Source organism: Phycodurus eques, chromosome 7 (genome assembly GCF_024500275.1).
Source record: "Phycodurus eques isolate BA_2022a chromosome 7, UOR_Pequ_1.1, whole genome shotgun sequence".
In the NCBI taxonomy this organism is placed as follows: Eukaryota; Metazoa; Chordata; class Actinopteri; order Syngnathiformes; family Syngnathidae; genus Phycodurus; species Phycodurus eques.
Window position 1 is genome coordinate 26993684 of NC_084531.1, and position 25919 is coordinate 27019602.

General features: G+C 41.8%; 1 protein-coding gene across 1 annotated transcript in view; it reads right to left on the reverse strand.

The window, feature by feature from the left end:
• The window catches only part of tenm4 (teneurin transmembrane protein 4), a 193417-nt gene that overhangs the window by 34229 nt on the left and 133269 nt on the right, over positions 1-25919 (reverse strand). The window contains 8 exon segments of the mRNA XM_061680943.1: positions 4405-4559; positions 6257-6489; positions 11266-11286; positions 12799-13048; positions 15785-15928; positions 17564-17831; positions 19569-19830; positions 23489-23608. Of these exon segments, the coding sequence (XP_061536927.1) occupies positions 4405-4559; positions 6257-6489; positions 11266-11286; positions 12799-13048; positions 15785-15928; positions 17564-17831; positions 19569-19830; positions 23489-23608 (1453 nt within the window).

Here is a 25919-nt window from a genome sequence, read left to right on the forward strand (position 1 = left end):
TGAGGTAGAAAGTGTGCCAATGATGGCAAAATGTGACAATAACCACGGAAACAAAAATGGAACTTATTGCGGCCAGGCTGTGACATCCATCAAGCGCCATCCAAGAGTGAGTGGTTTAACCCAGTTTTAGTTTTTTTATACAGCAATCAAGTTCTTTGATCTTTTATTTTATTTTATATATGAGATTAATATACATTTTAATACAATTAAAATGTACTACTTTGCATATGACCTGACCGTGGGGGAAAAAAATAGGAACAATGTAAAATTGAATCGAATTGCAGGTCGTTTGTTTTGTTTGAATGTTAATTAAAATCATTTTTTTTTAAACATTCAAAAAATGACATACTGTATTTATTAAATGACTTGACTCTAGGATTAAAAAAAAATATTTAAACAAACTGGAGATTGACTATGATGAAGTTTAGTTTGGACTAATGTGAATGTTGATTACAACATTAAAAGCTTTTAATTAATGTATAATCTAATATTTAAAAAAAAAGTAAAATGAAAAAAAAACAAATTATTTGTTTTGCATATCACTTGACTGGGGGATAAAGAAAACGTCAACAATGATTTTCAATTCATATATAAAAAGAATATGAAATAATGATTTAAAATGTAAGAAAATATAAATATAAAATAAATCAAATTGTATATTTATATTTTCATGTAATATTTTATAAATGACTGGATATTTATAATTATGAAAATAAAATACACAATTGTATACATTTCAAAATATAATGAAACATACATTTGAAATGAATGTATTTTAATATTTATATTTTCACATTATAGTTTACAAAGGACTTGAGCCTGGAAAAATAGACAAGATAAAAAATACAGAAAAAACAAATCTAAATCTGGAGTCAAGTTTGGTCAATGAGTGTCTCCGTATGTCACCATGTTGCGTGTGCTTGAAAAAATGAATGAAGTCACATCCTGTGTAACACTCAACACAGGTAAGGTCGTTATCCACTTTCAAGTAGAAGACTGCCAACCATATTCCACCTTTATCTTCACCCGCTCTTTGAGCCAATTTTATCGTTTGAGGGCCAACTGAGAAGTCGACGACATAAAAAATGTCATCTCCGTCTCTCTGGCGTTATTGGACACGCTTTTGACTCCCTCTTGTCTTGGCGCACTTGTCCGCCTTTGATTGAAAAAGCGCATCCCGCTCAAAAGGGAGGAGGTTTCCCCATAATGAGGCGTAGCCGCGGGCCGCATACAACAGCGACGAGCCCGGCGGCGTTCAGAAAATGCATTTACTTTGGGGGGGGGGGGGGGGAACTAAAGGACCGGATGGGGGGGGGGGGGGGGGGGGAATTTCAATTCCTTAAAACCAATTTCTTGTCTACACTGCTGGTTAAATATTGCAAGATGTAAGGTGCCAAGATGCTTGTTTTAGTTTTTTTACGCCACTTTAGGAATGCATTTCGCAGAGCTGCTGTCCAATATGATGTAACCCAATCACCATACTTAAGTCGCCAATTTTACGAATTTTCTTGCCAAAGATATATGAAGGACTTGACTTAGAAATTAATTACTGTACATAATTTGACAAGTCTTGCCTGTTACATTGGAAACTGCATTTTCAAGGTATTGTGCCATTTGTTTAGTTTTATTCTTTTTAAAGAGGAGTTATTTTTTTTGTGTGTGACCGCTTAGGAAAGTCTGCTGGGTTAATGCTAACACACAATGCAAAAAATTCCATAGACGGGCTAATGTACGGCATATACTGTAACCCTCGAAGCAATGTATTTTTGAACACAAACGATGCAGCAACTCATGTAACAGGCAATACACTCACAGGCATATCTTAATGCTCTGCGAAAAACGACTACTATTACTGGAGCTCACTGAGTGAATATTAAAAAAAAAAAAAAAACTTCATTATTTTATTTTTTTGAGTGGATCTGTATTTCCCCATTATACTGTGCCCCGGTGGGTAAGGCACACACACCAGACAAAGAACAATGTGGGGTGGAACGGATTTATGGCATTTCCTTTCATTTCCACGAGGAAAGATGATTTGAATAGTTATGAGCGTGGTCACGTAACGAATTAAACTTTGCCAAGTCAGCATTGTACAGATACTGAGCGTAAAGTGGCAAATGTGCAAATATATGTATTGTGACTTTGACTGAACATTATTGTATGACGTACAACTTGGTTAGCCCAAGTAATGACTTGATTCGACTTGCTTGGAATTGAGTAAGGACTGGACTGTCTTGTTTGATTTTTGCCACAGTAACTTGGGACTTTTGGAAAAATAAGACTTCAGACTTGCTTATAACTTGCATAAACGTGATTTATTCCCACCTCTGATCACCCCCTGCTACAAAACAAACTAACAAAAACAAAAAAGCAGCAAGTACTATAAAAATCCATCACTAAACACTTTTGTTTTTTTGCCTATTTTTACTCCAGGACACTGTCAAGTAGCAATCATGTTCCCTCTTTGCTGGCAGCAGCATGACGTCCGTCAGCAGACGAGTGAAATGTCATCATTTCAAGTCCTCGTCTGAATCTAAATCCAACATCAACGCTGCAAATACCATTCCGTTTGCTTCTGCTTAAAGACTGAACCCGGCGGGGGGGGCCCCCGCAGAGCACGCTTTAAAGACTTAAAAGCCAAAATGGAGATGCGAAGACCAGGTTGAACAAGTGAAAGATGCTCGAGCTGGGTCACAGGCTTGTCGTTTCTGCTTGCTTGGTCAAAAAAGTGTAGCGGACATGCTAATTTGACTAAATTCACAAAAGATGGAGATGCTTTTGCATTTGAACTCGTCAATTTCAATTGCTGTCCAATCTGGATGAACCTCGGTTTGACAAAACCACTTCTGACTCTGCATCGACATTTGATCCGAATTAGATCCGATATGACACACACAAACAACATAACATGTCATTCATATGCAAATTCCCATTTGTGGCCATTACAAAAGAATACAGGCTGAATCATCAACATCGCCTCCATTGTGGTGGAGGTAATAATGTACGAGAGAAGCGCTGATGTCAAGTGAGGGCTCGGCGAGTGTTTGAAGCTGCGCGCTCGCCCGCATGCATTTTTAATGAATGCTTTTTAGCGTCTAAGCATCTTTTGGCAGGCCTCGCAGGGCATTTGTCACGGTTGCAGAGCTCCAGTCCTTGAGTGGCTTCCGTAGGGGATGTTTGTGCTTTTTCTTTGGCTTTTTGAAATGCTTTTTGTGACGCCACTGCAGGTGGTACAGATGATGGCAACGACCAACAAAAGTGTTACTTGGATAAAATAAATTGAAAAATATTGAAAAAAAATCATGATTCTATTTTTTTAAAAAGAACAAAAGAAAGTGATACCTGCCACAGGTAATGAGTAATTAAAGACATAGGTAAAAAAGAATAAAGGTGTATTTTAAATCTCAATATTCTGATAGTAAAGACAGCCCAAGTTTAATGAGGAAAGAACGTCATATTTCAATCAGTAATTTATAAAAATGAAACTGTTCTCGCAATGTTTTTTTCCTGATAAATAGGAATATATTCTAAAAAAAGATACACATTTTGTTCTCCTAAAAACTAGGCCTTTATTCCAGTAATAATAGTTACTCTTAAAAATAAAAATAAAACCAACTTTATTCATGTAGGGATGTCAGATTTATGATGATACGTCAAAATCATATCAGAGCTTTTAATTGGCCCAAAGCTAAGGTAGGGAGCCGTAATTCTTTTTAGTTAGTAAAAAAACAATGTCAGGAAAAGCTCACTAGAACATCTGAAATTGATCTGGGGTGGATCAGAGGCACTTAAAATGTGGCAGGGATTTGCTGACTGCCATTTTAACTTTAACTTGAGTTTAAATGTGACACAGCCACATAGCGAGCTTTAATAGTTCTAATTGGTAAAAACAATGTCAGGAAGAGCCTACTAGAACATCTCGTAGAACATCATTGGGGTTAATTCGAAGCACTTTAAATGGGGGCAGGTGTGTGCTGAATACCATTAAACATGACTTTGAATGTGATTGGTTAATTCTCAACACAGCCACATGCACATTGTTTTAGTTTAGTAAAAATATCAGGAAAAGCTTAATAGAACATCTGCAATTTATCTGAGGTGGGTGTGCACACTTGTGCAACCACATTATTTCAGTTGCCGACTTTTTATATTCACTGTAGTTATGCACGTTTTCAAATGATAGCACACCGGGGTGGTTTAACGAGGGGGACTGTCCGTGCAATCTAGTACAGCGGCGCGCTCCATATGTGCTCGTGCCTCAGTGGACACGTGTGCATGGATTGAGAGCCCGCAAGGTTAAAGTTCAACTTCATCCTATACCCACTCCCTGCGGCAAAAGGTCAACACACATCCTCTGTTAATTCTGCTCGGACGGCCAGGGTGAGGTGGACCAAGGGGTGGTACCTGAGAGATATCCATGACGGAGTCGCAGCTGAGGGGTCGGGCGGAGGTGAGGTCGTTGAAGCCCAGGAGGGTGGAGATGATGCCGTTCTGGTCCACTCGGCGAATCATGGTGCCGTCCACAAAGAAGATTATGCCATACTTATCCACCGCGACGCCTAAAAAAAAAAGAAGAGATGAAGCACAACAGTCATCAGATCTTCGGATTATGTGGAACGAGCACAACCTGTAAGTGTCGCCTCGCAATCCAGAATGGAGAGCGTAGACCTTTGCAACTCTTAGTATTTTATTTTGGACACTACTCTCAATGTACACTGTTGCACAAACAAATCAACTCTTAGAGCCGCATTTTTTTGTCTCTTTAAACCATATTATGAAAATAGAATTATTTATATGTCACATTTTATTTATTATTAATACTGTTTGCGTCTTGGGTACCGTCAACGGCTTTGTAGAAATACAGGTTATGATGATGATATATTGATATATGATATATATATGATGATATATTATATTAATATTATCATTATTAGTTTATGTTTTTATAATAATAATAATAATTATTATTATTATTGTTATTATTATAACAACAAAACAAATGTTTTAACATAATGGAATTTTTATGATTATTAGATATTTACCTGCAAATGTTTTGAACAAAAACATTTTAGCATAGGGGGCTTATTATTATGATTATTATTCTTATTCTGCCGCTGCAACGATTTTAATTTACATTTTTAAACATAGTGTGCTTTTGATTTGATTTTCTTGAAACAAATTGGGTGTATTATTATTCGATGTTTTTTTTAGATTGAATTTAATATAAAAATATACCTACTCTTGTCTTTTTCCTGTATCAGATGACCATAAAAAAGCACCTGACGTTAGCGAACACCTTTGTATAGTGTGTATGATTTCTTCTGTATGTTCAGAGCCCCTCACAGTAATTCAGCATTGGCGAAAGAAAACCTTTTTTTTTTTTTTTTTTTTTTTTTTTTACACACTTCTTCTCCGCCGGCGAGATTTCAGCACATACGAATCACACTGTCATGCCGGCAGGGACAACAAAAGGTGCGCGAACGTGTGATCAAATGACTTAACGCCTTGTCCAAATATAGAGAACCAGGAAAAAAAGAAAGATGACGCTGGGGAGAGCAAGAAAATAATAAAAATAATGAAGTCTTAAAATAATTCACAGCAGTGATGCTAACATACAGTTGGTAAAAAAAAAACAACAACAATTACCTCTATTGATGAGATTGTGTTTGCACAGTATGGTTTCTTCAACACTAAACTTTGATGGGTGGGACGTGGTGGATGCAGCATTTTGATGAACCCCCCCAACAAAAATATTTTTATACATATATATATGTATATGAAGGCTAAAAATCACTGCTACTTAAAACTGTTTATAATTCTATCCACCTTGACTAAGAGCCTCGTTCCCGCTGAAGAAAATCAACTCCAAAACATTATGCTGCCACCACGTTTCACTGGAGGTATGGTGTTCTTCTGGTGTTTGCGCCAAACATACGTTTTGGAGTTATGGCCAAAAAGTTCAACCTCGCTTTTACCAGACCATAACAAAATATGGAGTTATATCAGGAGCTCTTACTTTAGCTCCGGTTTGCCATTTAGCACGCCTTAAACAGCGTGTTAGCGTCTGCTCCATGCTCCTTGTGAGTGTTTTCATTTTGTATTTGTGTGTTTATCTGGTTGTCTCGTTCAAAAAACACTGAAAGGGCATCGTGAGTGTGACTCTACAAAACACTTGAACATTGGGGCACTTGTAAATCGAGGTACAAAAACACACACATAGGCTAACACCCGTGCTAACTGATAGCACTGACTTCACCTCTGGGGTTGGTGAGCGTGGCCTCCACTGCCTTGCCTCCGTCGCCGCAGCGTGCGTCGTCGTAAGGTAGGCACTGGTCTCCGGTGCCCGCCACCAGCTCCAGATTCTTGGCCACTTCCTTGGGCGCGTTCAGCGACTTGACCTTGAACACCTTGCGGCTGCTGGTGTCCGACAGGTACACGGCGCCGTTCACGGGGCTGCTGGCCAGGTAGTACTTGTGGGCCGGGCTGTTGCTGTGGGCGAAGGTGAAAAGAAATCAACAAAACCGCATGTAACACAATTAAAATAGACTGAAAAGCAATTTAGATTCGTTCGGAATGAGGGGAAAAGAACAGACAACGAAATTGAACAAAAGCAGATTAAAAACCACAAGAAAAAAACAATACAGGCAGTTTAGTTGGAATTCCAACATCCACATTAGTGTAGAGAAGTGTACAGAAGATCTCACAGCTCACAAATTGTTATCATGGCACACAAGGTATAGTAGCATACACTGGAGTGAAATGCTAATCATTACACTTTCCCTGACCCGTAATTTCTCCGTGATATTAAAATTACAATGCCGCCTCAGCGACTCGGTTACGGCTATTGTAAAAAGCAGACTATAAGCGTGTCGCTTGTTTTTAGGTATTTGGATTAAAAAAAATTTAAAATCAACAAACGATGTCGAGGCAATTTGACATCAGTTCAAGCCGGACGTTGGTGGGAATCCATGCAATGCAGTAAAGCAGTTCACAGAAACAGTACTTATCAAAATAAATATTTGTCTGACTTTTTAATTAACTTTCCTATTAGGTTGTGGGTCAAAAGTCTAGAAAGTAAAGTCAAAATATTTTGAAAATGAAAAAAATATCTTCTTTTTCTTCCTCTTCTTGTACTGTATTTATAAGAATTTATATAATCCTAGAATTTTTTTTAATTGCACATTTCCCCATAAGCTTCCCATTATGTTGCGGGCCAAAATGATCCATTTAAAAGTTTATATTATCTAGGAAAAAAAAAAAGAAATTGTCAATAATAAGAAAAATACACCTCTTTACCTGTTTTAAAGTTTTATAAGCTTGAGAAAATATTTTTTTTTACAAGTTCTGATAAAGCTTCTTCTGCTGACCTTACTTTTGTTCTTTAAAATTCTTATATTCTTTTAAGTTGCATAACATAACAAAAAAGCTATTTATTTGAATTACATTCAAGTGTTTTGGGATCATACATAGTTGTGGTCTATTTATGGTTCAAACTAGTAATATAGGCAATTATATATATATTCTTTTTTTTGGGGGGGGGGGGGGGTCAATTGCTGTTTTTTTTTTTTTTTTGCTATTTACGGCAGGGCACATACCCATCCCTCGCGAATAGAGTTTACTATACACCAGCCCAAAACTAAACCTGACCCATTGCATTTTTTTCATATTTTATCCTTACGTGCACTCTAAAAACAGCAACGTGGGTGCAGTTTAGCAACGTAGTCATTAGCGTCCACTCCAAAGATAACCCAAGTTTATCGGGCCCTCGGCAGGGCCCGATAAGCATTATGGAGACGGCTGTCAACTGGCCGTCATTCAGAGTGGATTAAGAGCCAATCTTGACTCTTTAACCTTGAGGGTTCTTTCAGGGCTTACAGTTTTTTTCCCCTTTCTTTCTTAGAATACCACAACAAGGCAAGGCTCCGTTGGAATTGTTAACTGATTTCACGTGACATTTGACCTTCAACCAACAGGCCGTTGTGGAGCCCACCGACCAGGTCAAAAATCAGGTAGCTGGTGAAAAAAAAAAAAACAACCGCCGCGATGGAGTAGGTCAATATCCAGCCTGAATAACCGGTTTGTACTTGCCCAGCGCAATCAGCTGATAGTTTTTCAGCTCCTGGGGCGTATGTAGAGCAGCCGCTTTTAAAATCAGGAAGCGGTATTTGCCGACCTTGAGCTCATGCGGCCGTGCGCGCTGGCCATCCATATTCACCGACAACATCTAGTTTGTCGGCGATAATTGGATTTTGCCGCATGCTGGAGCAGAAATGAAGGGAGGGCATAGGGGGACATCCTTAGCAGGGGGTCAATGAACATGAACGCGAGGTTAGATCAGCCACCTCCAATCAGTACTGTATCGGCATGCACGGCTCGCACACCGACGGCGGGATTTAGCCTGTTTTATAGCGACGCATGCTGTTTTTCGTCCTGAGTAAATCTCCTTTTTATTATGCAAATTTGCTTAGAAGAAAAAAGGGACGTGGTTTGGCTATTTTAGTCTGGCACAAGCAGCACATTGAGGAGTTTGTGTTTGTCGTAGTCCAACGGCGTCCTGAATGCATTCACGTACTAACACACTAAGATCATCTCACATTAGTCTGAAGGTCAATAGAAAGATCCTCTACAGCAGGCACATTGCGGTGTTGTCGTTACCATGACGACATGGAACGGGGGTAGGGCGTTGTGAGCAGGCGTGGCTACTCCTGGCCCAATGACTTCATCAATTAATCAACGTCGACTTGACTATCATCACATTAGTGTGAAGTCATTCAACCAACTAGTACATGGCACATGCAGCGGACACTTCACCAATCACAAATAGCCCACGGTGATAATTACACCAACCAATCAGGTATGGGCCGCTCATCTGAAGCGAAACCTGATAATGCTATTAGCTAAGGCTAATCTTTGCTAACATGGTAACTTTGCTTAGCTTTGGCTTTAACATGATCGTGTTTCCGCGCAGTTGGACCGTCACTTTAAAATAGCAGATCTTTGCCCAGCCTAGCTGCCAAGTTATACGTAGAAAAACTAACTGGGACATTAGCCCCACTGTTACATCAGAATCCAGCAAACTATGGGATTGCAGCAAAGTGAAAGGCTATTCATGTCAATTCAGCTCCCTGGGGTTAAAGAGTAAAATGTGGGAAGTATCTTGGTTTGACTTTGCTGCCAAGTAACGGGATGAGAAACCTGGTGTGGGGGCTGTATTATGTATATTAGCCCCACTGTTGTGTCACAATCCACAAGAATCCAGAACAGCTTGCTCACAGACACATTTTGGTTAATAGGTAGCTCACAAAAGATTTACTTGCTTGTTTACTTTCACAGATGATCTAGTCTGGCACTCCAGAGACCGAAATATTTGTATCCAAATACAGTGGACCCCCCGGTATTAACTGGGCATGGGGACCGGGCCCTGACTTTGAATGGCAAAAATCTGCCAATAATTGAGGCTCGATATAATTGCCATGAAGAAAATATCTATTTGTGTCCAAATTATTATTTTTTTTTAAATGGAAAAAAATAAATAAAAATAAATACTAACTGGGGGATCGGGTAAGAAAAATGCAAACAGGCGGGGGATCGTGAAAAGATATTTCCGTGAATAATGCAGGATAGGTTCCCAAAAATAATCTGTGAACAGGTGAATCCACGAATGGCTAACAGAGAATATACAGAGTCCACTATAATTTAAAAAAAGAATCCGTTTTCGATGCTACGCCCTCTCTTTAGGACGACGCCCTACTGATATGAGGGGGAGGGGGTGACTTCCAGAGGCTGAATGTTTTACAACAAATTTAACCCATAAACTGAAGGAGATATTTGTAAAAGTATGTTTTTTTTTTTCTTTGAGTCGCAGTGAGTCACAATACCTGGGTAAAACCTGGAAACCAACACATCGTGCTGTTTATAGGCGAATTGAATTTATGGGTCTTTATTTTCCATCGAAAAGAGACATTTGAGACACAGACAGAAAAGTCAATTGAGAGCCACCGGAGTGTTCGCTATTGTGCGATACATTCTTTTTTTTCTAAACGGGGGGCCAGTGACCGGCACGACTTGGCTTTTCATTCTCTGTTTGACCACATGTTCGCCGGCTAAAGTCATGACCCCGTGATGGGAAATCAATCAGGAGCCCTTTCGCCTGAGACATGCTGTATCTACAGACGGCTCTGCCTCTTCGCCACCTGCCAGGCAAAACGCGGCGCTCGTACCTTTAAGCGGAGTGAATTATGTGCTAGTTTCTACGCTGCTATGTGAACCTCTGCCATAGATAATAAGGATCACATAAACTGGAAATGCATAGTTGAGGACAATCTCGGGAGATTTTACCCTGCATGTAAATACACAAGTGGCAAAAAACTGTTATAAATGTGGCCAAATTTCTTGAGTACAGTAGTTATACTGTATGTCGTCATGTAGTGGCCGCTGGGCGCAATCATCTTTTTCGTGTGTCCTGTTATGGTAATCCCCCCCCTAAATAACGTATGGTATATGGTATATAATGTTTATATTGATGGTTTAAACTATTAAGATATGCAATTCATCCATCCATCCATTTTCTGTACCGCTTTATCCTCACAAGGGTCACGGGCGTGCTGGAGCCTATCCCAGCCATCTTCGGGAGAGAGGCGGGTACACCCTGAACTGGTCGCCAGCCAATCGCAGGGCACATAGAAACAAACAACCATTCGTGCACACATTCCCACCTACGGGCAATTTAGAGTCTTCAATCAACCTACCATGCATGTTTTTGGGATGTGAGAGGAAACCTGAATGCCCGGAGAAATCCCACACAGGCATGGGGAGAACATGCAAACTCCACACAGGCGGGGCCGGGATTTGAACCCCGGTCCTCAGAACTGTGAGGCAGATGTGCTAACCAGACGTCCACCATGCCGCCATATAGGCAATTATACAACAAAATGTAGGGAGAGCATCCATTACATGCAGTTTTTCGCTATTCGCAGCAGGGCTCGGTCCTTATTATCGCATTGCCTTGTCACATATTTTATTTGAGGAAGCACTAATTAACCAGAGAAGCAGGAGATGCGGATGCAAAGCAATGGCGTGTGCAAGATGAAACCCAGTTAAAAATGGAAGTGTGTCAGCTGTAGGAAGATGACAGAGCCAGACAGACAGTTTCTCCAGTCAGTGTATAATCTCCACTTTAAAGCGGGGGTCTGAGTTGAGTTCAAAGGTTCACAGGGAAGAAAGGGAAGGGGAGAGAACCATCTATTTAGGTCCTCTATGTCTTACCTATGCCGGAAGTCTTTATTTCTGCAAAAAGCAGCAGATAGAGGGGAGAAGACAGACAGTAAATGTTAGTTGTTAGTAATGATAGGCTTAAAAAATCAGTTGTTAGTAGGCAGAATTAATCAAACGGAACATTGTATCTCCCGAAGCCCATCTAGGAAGACATTAACAAAGACATTGATCGTTTCCTAGAAGGGAATACAATCAGTTTCAAACTGATACAGGTGCACGAGCGGAGAGGACCATCCATCTTGCGCCTCGAGGGCATTTCTGTCCATCTCAATCGACCGCCGTGCTTTATGACAGCGGTCCCCAACCACCGGTCCGGTACTGGTCTGTGGGTCATTTGGTACACAGCAGCACAGAAAGACTGTACAAAGACTGAAGTTTCATTTTGAAAATCGGGTGCATACAACATCCAAGAGAAAGAGCAGCATTTAAGAGACAATATCACCAGTCCTGGTTTATTGCTACAGGTGATTCCCACGCACCAATCTGCTCTGCAGAATTTGTGGCGAGAGCCTCACAGATGAAGCAAGGAACCCTGCAAAACCGCTTCCGCACATGGAGTAGCGTTCTGGATTAAAATCGAGGCAGAACATCCATAGAATGGCGAAAGCACTAAATTCTTCGCTTCCATTTCCGAAGTCCTGTCTTTGTGAGGTGGGATTTTCTACAATGACGGCAACCAAAACAAAATGACATACAGTCGTAGACTGGATACAGCCAACACACTTCAGGAGTCATTGTCTTCAATTACCCCCAAGATGGGCTCAGCTCGTTGAGGAGAAACAAGCTCCCACAAAACAAAAACTACATTCAGTATAATGGTGACCTACACAGTGGCGTCTTGAGATACAAGTTGTATTCATTCCTTGACCACGCTGCTATCTCAAATCACCTTTCCCCATTGAAATGAATGGAAATGCAATTAATCTCTTCCTGCCCACCCCCTGCCCCCGCAGCGAAAAAAATACTTTTGTCACACTTTGTACTTCAATGCACATTGTGCAGCTCTATCTGGTGTGCACTCCTTTGCGCCCTTGGGCCATTATAAGACACACATGCATATACAGTGGCCTACAGTACTGTAGAATCAATTCCTCGCTCGGCTTCTCAGTACGGCAGTAATATTCATTGTTCTTCACAGACGATAAATATTTTATATGCATGTGAGTTTTCTTATATTATCTGTCGATGTGTTGCTGTTTGTGTTAACTTAACACCATAATAACACCGCCACATACTGTAGATGCTAATTGTTAGCCCATGTGCCTAAAGAGTTTCTCATTGTATGTTAGCATTAAGGTATTAAAGTCAATTAAAAGCAAAAAAAAAAAAAAATACATCAGATTAGCGTTAACTTGTAAATCGGGTCACTTGTATCTCAAGGCATCTATGTATTTTGAACTTTTAATTTTTATTGTTTTTATGCCGGTCTCTCAAAGTATTGGTGGGATTTTGGGGACCAATGTTTAACGACAAGCGTACACTCGTCCAGTGGCGCTAATACTGCTCCCTCACACATTTTGTTACCTGAGCTCCAGGACGCTGGTGACGTTCCCCGTGGCGTAGATCCGCCGCACGTAGTTGAAGTCACCCACGTAGAGGCTCCCGTCGGAGCCGCACGCCAGAGCCACGGGGGCCAGCAGCTTGTTGCCGTCGGCCATGCCGTTGCAGCTGGGGCAGGAGATGCTGCGGCGGCGACCGTTGCCCATCACGCTACCGATGACGGGCGGCTGCTGAGAGATGAAGATGTTCTCCCCGTTGCCCATGTGGAGAATGCCTGGTGAGGACGCAGTGGAGGTACGCATTAATGTCCCTAACGTGCTTTTTTGGTGATGAAGACAAAATGGAATTCAAATGGATCAAGTGTAATAAATGCGCAAATTTGTTTTCCCACTATGGGGGGCAAGGCAAGTTATTCATAGCACCATTCATACACAACACAAAATCCATAGTGCTTTACAGAGACAAAGAAATAATGATTACAAACAAAATTACATGAAAATGGGAACATCTTGATAACATTCTAACATAGAAGCAGGATGAATGAAAAGACAAAACAGAACATTATCAGGACAAAACAGATAAAGCAAAACACAAAATAAAAGCAACATGGTGAAAACAAGAAATGATATTTGGAATTCATGAAAAAGCAGCAGTGATGGTAAAAAATATTGATGAAATGCAAATGAATTGTTCTTAAAAATTTAATACAACTAAACTGTACCAACAAAAGTACTGTGCAAGATGCAGTTTAATTCAGTGATATTTTTTTTCATGTACCACACTTTGAGAATCACTGGTTTAAATTATTTTTTCTAAAACATATTTTTTGGGGGGCATCAATTAGTCGCATTTTTTTCATTATTCACGGCGAGGCTCGGTGCCCATTTCCTGTGAAAAGTCAGTCTTTACTGTACAATGACCACGTAGCAAAATGTGTGCCGAACAGAATCAAACTGTACTGCTTGGTGGATACAAGGTTTGATTTATTTCTTCAGCAAAGCATATTGGTCCCTCAAGTCAAATCTACCTATACAAAAATTGTGTTTCTCATGGACTCTACTTTGAAGAAAAAAAACCTGTAATCATCTGACAAGGGCAAAAGCGGTGGCAAGTGTAGTGTAAAATACGGAAATGTTTATATGATTCAAAGGTCAATGAGTTTTACCATATTTAGCTGTTTTGGGAACATAGTGGTATATTTATGGTTTAAACCATAAAACGTGCAATTTCAACAACAACAAAAAATGAAGGGGCAGCATCAGTTCCTAGCGTTTTTTTCGCTATGACCCTGGGTTTACTGTAGCTCTCCCCTCTTGGAAACTTTATGACGACGTAAAGAGCCTCCTTCAGTCCAATCCATAACTTCCTGTTTGAAATGCAAGGCGTGCGTCCCTCTCCTTCCGACTGGTACTTGGCGGCGTGAGTGGTCTGAGCAGAGCAACATTTGGTCTATCAGCGAGGATCAGCCAAGCATCCTCTTCCCGGAGCGTGATTTAATCTCGCAATAGCTTCCACGAGCAGGCTGTCGGCAATTAAATTAGGCTTGATTCTAGAATCGCAGGGCACGAACATGACATGGTGGAGCCAAAGAAACGAGGGGGCGGGGTGGCCTAGCGTCTTGTAGAATCTGGCAGCGGCATCTACTCCTCCTCTGGATGGCGCATTCCAACTCGGTGTGACGGATCAAAGCTTCCTTAGCACTTTTCCTATCAGCGCGCCTCATCTCCTCTGATGAGCCCCCGTCACACAGAAAGCGAGGCCTTCACTCGTGACAGGTGACTGCCCCGAACTTTCTTCTCTCTTCATCCACCTTTCAAGAGTCATTTGGCAGAAATGAGAAAATTTACCCCTTGTATGGTGGGAAAAAGAAAGGACTGTGGTAGAAAAAAAAAGGCAAATGTCTTCTCTGGCAGTGTGACGTTGTTGTATTGCAGGATCTTGGGGAAAAAGCACTCCTCTAAAAGCATGAGAGACTTATTTTATCATGCCTGTGATAAGCAATGATAAACATCGACACCTATGGCTCGACAAAAAAAAAAAAAAATAGTCGTCGAGACATGACTTCACACTGTGTTTCAAATTATTCTTGTTCTGGAAACACTTAGCAAGCCTGCACCTGATGACCTCAGGGATCTAGTTCCATAGCTGTGAATGCTTTTTTTGTCGATACAGTACGTGCCCTGCTATTGGCAGGCTACCCCGCTTCTCTCACCCAAAGTCAGATGGGATAGGCTCCAGTTCATCTGAGACTCTAATGAGAGTGCTATAGAAAATGTATGGACGCTATTTGTATGCAGCACAGTGCACTATTGGTTAGCATTTCTGCATAACACTTCTGAGGTTCCGGGTTCAAGGCTCCATCCAACCTATGAGGACAAGCACTGTAGAAAATGGATGGATGGAAGGATAGATGGATGGATTCAGACCCAAAAACATTTCATCCATTGAGATGCTGTTTCGAGTGATACCGCCATCTACTGTCATAGCTCTGACTTTGAACACATTCACTGCCATTGACGGCTTTAGAAGTAAATTATCCATGTTAACTGGGAAGGCTGGCAGTGAATGATTAAGAACGCTCTACGGTAGTACTTAGATATTTGGCCATAATTCCCGAAGAGTGAGGGAAGAGGTGGAGTTTTATAACACTTCTCAAACACTTGAGGGTTCAAGAGATAACAGAGTTGCTCTTAAGCTATTTTCACCACATTAAATTGGTTATTAATTCATACAAATAACAGAAAACATGGGAATAGACCAATAGTATTGATTTGTGAAAAATATCAAATTGGCCATATATGGACATACTGTATGAGATTTTCACCCGACAGCTACGACATGCAAGAAAAACGAAAAACAGAACCTCAGCTGTTAACTTTTCTTAAATCCTATAGTCATAATTTTCTTGAATGTCTTGTTGTCTCCAGCGGTTTCTGGGCGGGCGTAGGCGTGCAACAAAAAGACCCCCCCAGAATAGAACATTGCAAAAGGGATTTAGAAGTTGACTCACCGCTCTGTATATTCAAAGCGTGGTGCTTGTCTACGGTCCACCCGCCCAGCTTGGAGGCCGAGCTCTCGTATCCCTGAAGAACAGCCGTCCTCTTCTCCCACAAGATCAGGTCCGGACATGATTCATACTCGAAGCCCACAGACACTGGAACAACAATGTAAGATTGCGCCATGTCAACCTGGACTGAAAATCTCAAAATAAGACATGGTCGTGCTAGTATGCGACTACATTGTATCCCAAAGGGCATTCTCTAATTGCTTATCAAACTGTTTATGTGCTATAAGAGTTATTTTCTCAATATAGCGGAAGGTCAACTACTGATTTGTCCCTTGGGAAATAATGGAAATAATCTGTTCCTGGGTAAAACTGTCACCATCAAAAACCTTGTATTAACTCTTCAGGAAAGTGACATTTTAACAATAACTGAAGTGTTAGAGCAAGTTAACCAATATTAATTTTGAGACGTCGACTTACTGTTGTTTAATATGCTTTTAGCCATATTGCACAGTAATCCCACAAACATAGATGGCTAACTATTTACGAATTCACATATTCGTGTTTTTGGGCTCTTTCTGAAACACCCAAATATGCCACAAGATGCCGCCAAAGCCTTGTCCAAATAGGAATTGGTGTCAAGGAAGTACTGTATGTTGAAAAGTGATACAGCCCGACTAAGAGACCAAATCTGTATGTCGGGGAGAAGCTAAGTTTGGCTTGGGTTGTTAGTGGAAGTCACAGTCTGCCATGTGCTCGAAGATGCTCATTTCTGGTGCATTTTTTTCAAAATTGCCTCATCTCCCACGAGTGGTTAGTAAAAAAAAAAAAAAAAAATAATAAAAATGTAAAAAAGAAAAAAAAATCACTGTTCAAACAGTGCATAATCTTACAGTGACATTTTTACAACATTTGTTTGAACAACGGCGGCACAGTGGCCGACTGATTAGAGCGTCAGCCTCACAGTTCTTAGGACCGGGTTCAATCCCCGGCCCCGCCTGCGTGGGTTTTCTCCGGGCACTCCGGTTTCCTCCCACATCCCAAAAAACATGCATTAATTGGAGACTCTAAATTGCCCGTAGGCATGACTGTGAGTGCGAATGGTTGTTTGATTGTATGTGCCCTGCGATTGGCTGGCAACCAGTTCAGGGTGTACCCCGCCTCCTGCCCGATGACAGCTGGGATAGGCTCCAGCACGCCCGCGACCCTAGTGAGGAGAAGCGGCTCAGAAAATGAATGAATGAATGTTTGAACAACATTTGTTAGGTACACTTGAGTTAGATTGAACTAAGTACAATGTAATTTAATTTCATCTTTTAGCAGTTTTTCAAGCGGTGAAGAAAATGAATGGATGGGACTGTTTTTTTTCAAGAATTTGTTTAGGTACAATTTTTATTTAACTTATGTGCAGTACATTTCAATTGAATCATTATTTAAGTATTTTCTATTTTTATTTTCCTATATTTAAGCGCAGTGTTAAAAATATTAAATACACTATTTATGAAGAAACCCTCATTTTTGATGAACACTTACATACACTTACTACTACTTTATTGTATTTTAACATTAGTCATGATGGTGGTACTTGGAGAGCGAATTATTTTTTGAAGTTCAATAACTATTGCTGTACATCATGCACTAGAGTGATGAAATAGTTTTTAAAAAACACAACTTGAATATAATAATCACCTAATTTTAAAATCAAAGAAAATTGTTTTATGGTTGGGCGCTGTCCTGACTTCTAAGTACAATACGGCTAAACAAAATGGGTGTTTCCTCACTGACCAAATGCTTCGGACAGGCCGTAGACCTTCTGGCTGTAGACGTCCGTCTTGTCCCACACGAAGTCGTACAGGAGGTTTGGCCCTGCGGGGAACCACTTCCTGAACAGCCGGCCTTCCACCGCCACCATGAGATGCACCTTCATCAGGTTGAACGGGATGGCGACGTGAGTCAGGGTCACCCTCAGTATGGACTTGTAACCCGCTGTCCTGCTGCTCAGGTAGCCGAGCTTCATGTCGGTACCCGGTATGAGAATTTCCTCCTGAAGCGTCTACGTTGGTGCAAAAACGAAACAAATATCTATCCATTCATCCATGAACAATTTACACTCTTCAGTTTAAGACGCAAGAGTACATTTTCAGTAGGATGTATTCTTTAAATGTAGAAATATGGTCAAGATGCACAAAATGGTCGGAAGAACTCATGCCTGGAAATTAACAGGAAGTTGGACACTAAGCTTTAAAAATTGTGGTTTTATTTGCCCAAAAGAGCCCTAATAAGAAGCAGGTATCCTAAACAAAAGGCAAAATTGCATGGACCCATACACAAAATTGAACACAAAGTCTCAGAACCAAGCACGTCTGGTCTAACACTAAGCCCCGCGGCTGCCACATGGACATAAATACTCAGTTTAAATCCATATGTCCTTTTATTTCACAACGAACGTCCATTTGTTTGCCATTCTGGCCGCTGACCAGTACAGACTGTCGCTTTTTATCCATAACCTTTCCTCCGAGCAGATCTATGGAGCCAAAACATCAATAGGGGGACAATTATAGCGTGGCATCGTAGTGTGAAAGATTTCTTCATTATAGCTCACTGAATAGTTTTCTCAATCGATTTAACAGAAATTTCCTCCATTACGAGTGCTCTGTGCTGCTATCCTGATAGGACGACAGCACAGCTGCATTGCCCTTGGGCTCGCGGCTCACACATGGCAGATAATATATGGACTCATAATAACAAGCCGGGGCGGAGACCTGCGCACGTCGGATGGTTAAAGGTCAACAAAGTGCCGGTTTATTCCACTCTGCTCTAATTAAGTCATGCACCTGTACATCCCCCTTTTTTGTCTGGCAAGATATAGTGTAACAACTAAAATCCGCCATAACGCCGGTCAGAGGACACGTCAGTCAGCGGAGTGTTTGGTTGGGGGGCGATTGATCCAAATTCACCCTGGTGAGGACCGCAGAGTGGCCCTCGAAAGCGGAGCAAAGAGAAGGCGGGGGCTATAAATAGACTTGAATACAAATTTCACTGATATGCCATAAATCTTCGAAGGCAAACTGGGAGACAACATAATTAGAGAAGGACAAAGAGACGCCTGTTAGGCATGACAGTCACGAGCACTCAGTGTGCGAGTTTGGGTGGCAAAGAGGTCAATGGAAATATATCCTGGAAAGCCCACTTTATCGCCATTTTAAACAATGTCCAGTGAAGACATGGAGCACTCACTTTCTTAGGAACCATGGTTAGAAAAAAAGACATTTGGCAAAATGACTGCACAAAAAATGGAAAATGCGAACAATACTTTCACTGCGAGGTAACTGTGAACTGAGGGTGGCCCGATGTTTGTTGCGTGTGAGCGTCTGAGGCTCATTCGCAAGTCAAATCTTTGTTCGCAACACAAAGTGAAAAATGCAACCTCGTGACTTGTGAAGTTGGGAAAGTCGTAAATCAAGGTAGCACTGTATTTTTATTCGATTGATAGGTAACAATTGGGAGACTAAATTAGCCACCAAACTACGAATTACGCTGTGTTCAATGTAAAATATCAATGCAATGCTTGGATGACATTGTGAACTTGCGTAATCATCCTCGCTCTGTACACTAGAAACTGGCCAAGTTCCAAAGAAAAGCAATTACACGAGACAGATAAGGATCACAGCAGTGACTATTACGCTCGATGAACAGTTCTCAGAGTCTGGCACATGTGTGGGATGAATCATTTGCAGGAGATCCCCCGGGTGCGTAAATGTGTATGCGCGTGTGCGGGAGAGTCAGTCACCTGGATTTCGGGCACCACTGTCCCCCTCTCGGCGCAGGAGCCGGCGAAGGCGGTGAGCGGCGCAGGCGACACCACTGGGCTGGGCCGCGCGAAGCTGCTGAGGTCGCAGCTGGGGATGTCGTTCTCCTCGTGGCGCATGACCACCGTGTCCATGACGAAGAAGCGGCCCCACGGCAGCCACAGGGTGTGCTCCTGCGTGATGAACGGAGCGCGTTCGAAGCGCAGGGCCACCGCGATGCCCCCGTCGGTCACCAAGTCGAAACTGAGAAGACGAGACGGACGAACATGACACATTTCATCTGCTTAAATCCAATTTTCAGGCATCTGTAATTTGAGTATTTTCTGACAGCTTTTTACTGAAATATATAAGATATACAGTGGTGCCTTGAGATACAAGTGAAATTCATTCTTGACCAAGCTCTTAACACAAAATACTTGTTCCAGTGTCCCCTCGCTATATCGCGGTACACCTATTACGGATTCAGTGCAATGCGGATTTAATTTCACAGTCATATTGCGGGATTTTGAGTGTATGCTGTAATATACTTTTGTGGGGAAATAAATGCTTCCTAGCCTAAACCATTAAAACTGTAAAAGAAAAAAAAAAAAAAAAAAAGGAAAATATCATTAAAATGCATATTACAAGGAATAAAATGTACGAAAATACAAACCCCAATTCCAATGAAGTTGAGACACTGTGTAAAATGTAAGTAAAAACAGAATACAATGATTTTCAAATTTTGTTCTTCCAGAGCTAATAGTAATGTGTGTGTGTGAGTGTGTGTGTGCGCGGGCGCGAGTGCGAGTGCGTGTGTGTGACAAAGAGATAGAAAGTGGCATCGATCCCTCAGATGGAGGCGGTCCAGTCCAACATGAGTCTAAAAGCCCAGACGTGCAAACCCGTCGATTCGGTCGCATTATCGGACTCGTGCCTTCGGGTGCGATACGACCAAGTAAGCGAGCGCCGCCTCCTGTGCGCACGTAATGCCGGACCCGTTTGGTACCTGTCGCTTCTTGCCGAGAGCCCATTAGCCCCTGCTCACCTGGAACCCACAGAGACATGCTCGTATGCGCAGCGTGAGGCCGCACAAAAAGAACAAAGCCCGGCCATCAAAACTAATTTAGCTGTAAATTCGCAGGCTGCAGCTGGACTGGTTTGTGGGACACCTGCGGGGGGCTACAACCACTTTCGGACAGGAAACGATGGGCGGCGGGCACCGATCGACGGAGGGGTTTTGCTGGGCGTTATCAGACATGACAACGGCCTCAAGACAGAACCTATCAAGCTGCAGTCTTTGCTCAGCGGCGCTGAAAGTGTGCTGATGAAATGTGCTGTATATTGAAAAAAGTAAAAAGATAAGAGACTGAGCCCTGCGGCAAATAGTGAAATAAAATGCATACAATTGATGCCCCAGCCTGAAAATGTTTACAATTGCCGATATTAATAGTTGAAACTGTAAATACACCACAGACCCATTAACCCCCCAAAACAGTTTAATATCATTTTAAACTCATCTTATAACATTACAATGAAAGAAATTAATGGCTTTAAGTTGATACAAAGGTTTTCATCTCTCAGTCGAGATGTATCACTTCAAACATAATCCTTTGACACCGATGTACAATAACAGTATGCTGTCGTTAGATTCTTTAATCGCATTGCTAACGTTGCGCTACAAAAGCAAGGCCCCGTTTGAATCTGTGCCGCCTAGCTAAAGTGCTCCAGGTTGCCACTATTGTAAAGTTCCATCAGATTTTGCTTCATGTTGATCACTGCAAATGCTGCGTACTGTATGAATTTATCCATACAGCTCGGTGGAAACTTGGCTTATTTCAAGCCACCGTCAGCAAGCAGTGACGAACCGCCCCCTCCAAAACCTCTTTTGTTTACGCCAGAGAACGTTTTTGGGCACAGCGTACTTTGAAAGAGGCAGGCCTCGGACAACGAACAACACATCATTGAAATTAGTCGAGACAGCTTTCCCATTTCTAAGTGGCTGAACAGGTGCGTTTCTGATTTCACGCTGCACTGAGCCTGTTTACAGACGTTACAGCAGGGAGTGCTTGTGGTGGTGGTGGGTTCCAGCGGGAGTCGCAGGGCCATGTTTAAAAAACAGGGAAAACAGGGTGATGGAGGAATGTTTACACATAAGCTGTCTTCAAGAGAAGCGTATCAAATTTTGTGAAAATGAACAAATGGAGCGATGCGTGAGAAAGACGCAGACAAGGGGGAAGGAGATGAAGGAAGGCGCCGTCACAGAGAGCAAAGAAGAAGTCAGAGAGGAAAAGACTTCAAGGCCAAAGCAGATTAGAGGAGAGTTGATGAGGAGGGATGTCGATGAAAGGCCGGAGGGATATCGGCGAGAAGGATCAAGAGCGTATGCTATATCGAGAAACCAGCAAGTGATAAAAATGTCAGCAGGAAGTGAAGCATGTATTGGGACACGGCAGCTTTCTCTAGGAAGACAAAATTGGCGCGTGTCTGTTGTTTGACACCAAATAGTAAATAAATAGTGTAAATAAATAGTGTGCCATTTGCGGTCCTTAGTTAGTGATCTGGAAACACTAAAAGTCCAAATCCACAAATTTGTCTCAAAACTTACTGTTTGAAATATGGTATTTGTTTTTAATTTTTTAAATTAATGTCCTGTGTGAGAAGAGGTTAGGGATTAGGGTTAGAAATAATAACTATAAAACAAACACTTCTTTCACTTTTTTTTGTACCCCTGTCATATTGGAATGAAAGTGTAGGCTACACCTTTTTCATAACCTCTAGTTGGCAGTGGCATACCAGAATGAACGTGTACACCCTTTCCATAACCTCTACCTGGCGGTGGCATATTGGAATTAAAGTGTACAGCTTTTACATAACCTCTAGATGGCGGCACACATTTATATAATGTGAAAGTTTTTTTTCATTTTCCCCCTAACCCATGTATAATGCGCTCTATGGACTTTTGACAACTTTTTGAGGAGAAAATGTGCATTACACACAAGAAATTACGGTACATTACACATCTAACAGTGTCTTACAAATCACTGAAAAACGCTCCTTTGTCGTTTTTGTAAAAGTTTATCATCGGGCCAACAGAGCATCCGTCTGCAATAAATGTCCGTGTGAAACATAGGTTCCGGCGGTGCAAACAGTTTATTTTTTGTTTGTTTGATTTTTTTTATTTATTTATTTATTTTTTGTGCCGACATATTTTTTAAGTCAATTTAGCCAAGTTATTCCATTGGCAGGGTGTTGCCTGCCTTTTGCCCAGTGGATGGATTGATGGATGGATGGAATGAATGATGGATGGTTGATGGACGGATGGATGGATGAATCGATTTAATGTTGGCTGGGTAGTTGGTTGGTTGGTTGGTTGGTTAGTTAGATATCCAATCCAATTTAATCCAAGCAAGTATGTACAGTACTACGACTCTCAGCCTGGTTGTTTACTTGTCATCCTGCTGATTTTTTGAACAAACCACCTGCCAACAGACTACACTATAATCTCATGACTGAGATTAGGATGGTCTACTGGTCCTTTAATAAATGAGCTAATGTGCAGACGCAAAGTGACGAAATGCACGTAACAAGCGTATCCAATGCATGTGCACCACGTCAAATGAAATGTCTCCCTTAATTCCTCCAAGAGCCGCCGTTGTCCCATAAACAATGTCCATCTGCGCCGCGCCACGCAGTCCAAGATCGCTCGCTTTGAATTGGCATATTTGATTCTTTTTCCTCGCCTGCTGCTACAGAAGCATAATTTACGAGCGTGCACCAGAATGTCTTTGTTTGATGTCTCTGGGAATTGCGCCCGGCGCTCCCAAATTGGAAAGCGTGAGGCATATCAATGGCGGCGGCCAAGCGAGCATCTTTAGAACTAAAAGACGACCGTGTTGGACTTGAAACAAGAAATATCTCTTACCTCCCATCCTGCCTGGTGACAGTGTATCCGAACGATGGCTTGTTGATGAAGCTGATGTTGACGCCCACCAGCGGCGTTCCGTCCGAGGTCACCACTTGTCCGCGGATGACGCACACGTGCCTGCATGTGGAACCACAAGAGCAGCGAGATCACTATGAGGACAACAAATGGTACCTCATGCTTAATGATGCCAAAGAATAATAGTCCCTCCGTAAATGAGGACAAGTGTCTTGAATTAAACTGGGACGCAGGAAACATGAGTTTCCTGTTGGATAATGCATCACTTCCAAGACAAAAGATGGCCGCAGGGATGAATCAATCAAGCAAACAATTAAACCAACACTCCCCCAAGAACTGCCATGCAATACAAACACAATGTCTGGGGGGGGGGGGGTGTGAAATATGGCCTTTGCTGTGTTCTGAGTGAAATGCTGTGTTACAGCCCTGATTGTTGCAATGTTGCAGGATCTCAGTGTGAAAGAAGCTATATTTTTTTTCTCAACTAAAAACTCAACAAATTGGACCCCAAATTGATGCCCCAGAACAGAAGCACCAGAAAACACAGTACAGTAACCCCAGGGACCGAGCCCTGCCGTTGAACAGCGAAAAACCGAAAGCAATTAGCGCCCCCCACAACTTTATATGTGCCTATATTAATAGTTTAAACCTAAAAACAATGTAAGAGTATTTCAAAGCTATCTTGCAACATTACACTTAATAAATGAATGTACTAGCAAAACCATACACATTTGGGGAAGACCATCCATAAGCCCAGGCTAAACTTAGCTTCTCCCCAACAAGATTTTCGCCTCAGTCACGTCACAATTCTTCCTTTACAACAATTATTACTTTCTTATTAGCCTGGGCATTGGTGTCATCTTGGGAAATAATAGAAAGAGCACAAAAATACACAAATGTCTGATCCGTACTGCTATATGAAACAATATCTGGCCTTCGCTGTGTTCTGTATAAAAGACTAATGAATGCTTTCTGTTACGACTTTGATGCTTGTTATCTGTGTGAAAGAGGTAAATCTTTCTTTGCAGCAAGAAACAAAGTAAAAGAATCATGGTGGCTTGTGAAAAGAAAACACTGTACAAAATAAAAGCAATCAAGCACAAGTACAAAAAACATCTCCTTGCATGTCTCAGAGGTGTTTTTTTTTTTTTTTCTTAGCCGAGCTGGAGCGATAATGAGATAGGAAAGCTTTACTTAGTTTTTTCCCTAATTAAAAAAAAAGCCCTACTTATCTTTCTCATTGCAAAGGAAACAATAAGAGTGCAGATTGCTAGACTTGCTTGGCTGCTTATCGAGACCCCGGGGCCACCACCACTCACCCTGACATCGATGTCACCAAATGAGATCCGATCGCCAGTCCCCCCAGCGATTGATTGCTGGCCAGCGGTGGTTCGAGGTAACGAAGGACAAATGCTTACTGTACATAAGTAGATTTTTGAAAACTGTACTTTCTAATCCTTACTATGTCAAAATAGGCTCATTATTTTTTTTAACTGCCGACATTACATAAAAAAGGTGGAAACGTTTCCCTTTTTTTTTTTCTTTGCACATGCATTTATACGTCTGGGCAGAGTATGAGCATCTTTGCCTCCTCTTGCAGCCAGTCACCCAAATGAGCGGAGACCTCGTCACATCACGTTCTGACCTGGCACAGAAGTACCTCCCCCTCGGTCAGCTATTGTTTTTGCCCAAAACAAAACACTCCCTGGACAAAATGCTATTTTTAAAAGGTTTGGGTCTTAAATATTGTCACATAGCGGAAACAATTAACACTGGCGTGTTAGTGGCCGCCCTCAACATGTCCTTACCAGAGGCAAGATCATTCACCTCCTACTATGCCGCTCCCCAGGAACCTGCCTCTATGTTAATTAGGCTGGCTCTCCTTCAGCAGACCTTGGCTGTCCAACCGCTGTACTGTAAACAAGCGAGCAGATAGCGCCGCAAATATGTCCAAAGCGGCTGTATTTGCACAGAATTACCGCCAGAGTTAACGCGGCGCTGTCGTACGATCATTATTCACGCCGACGGTTTATTTTGTTTGAAGAGAGCAATCGTAGCGGGATTCCTTTTAGGATGCGTGAAAGTGGAACTATCTCCTTCCCGCCCGCCTGCTTCAGCTGCACACTGAGACGATTTCGTCTCCCCCACCTCCTCCTCGTCAAGACAAATTATTTAAATATTGACATCAAACAGAGCCCAAAGAAAGGAGATGTTGAGGGAGCGTGAAGGATCAGGGCGAAGTCACAGGCCGGGCCTTTTGCACACTATCTCCGATGTGAAGCACACAGCGGCGATCATCCAATGATGGAGAGGCCACATTAATGAATGTAAACATGAGATTCATCAATTTGGGCCACGTGATCCAAGAGCTGCTTCGGTAAAATGGAATGGATGAGTTCGTCTTTGAAGTACC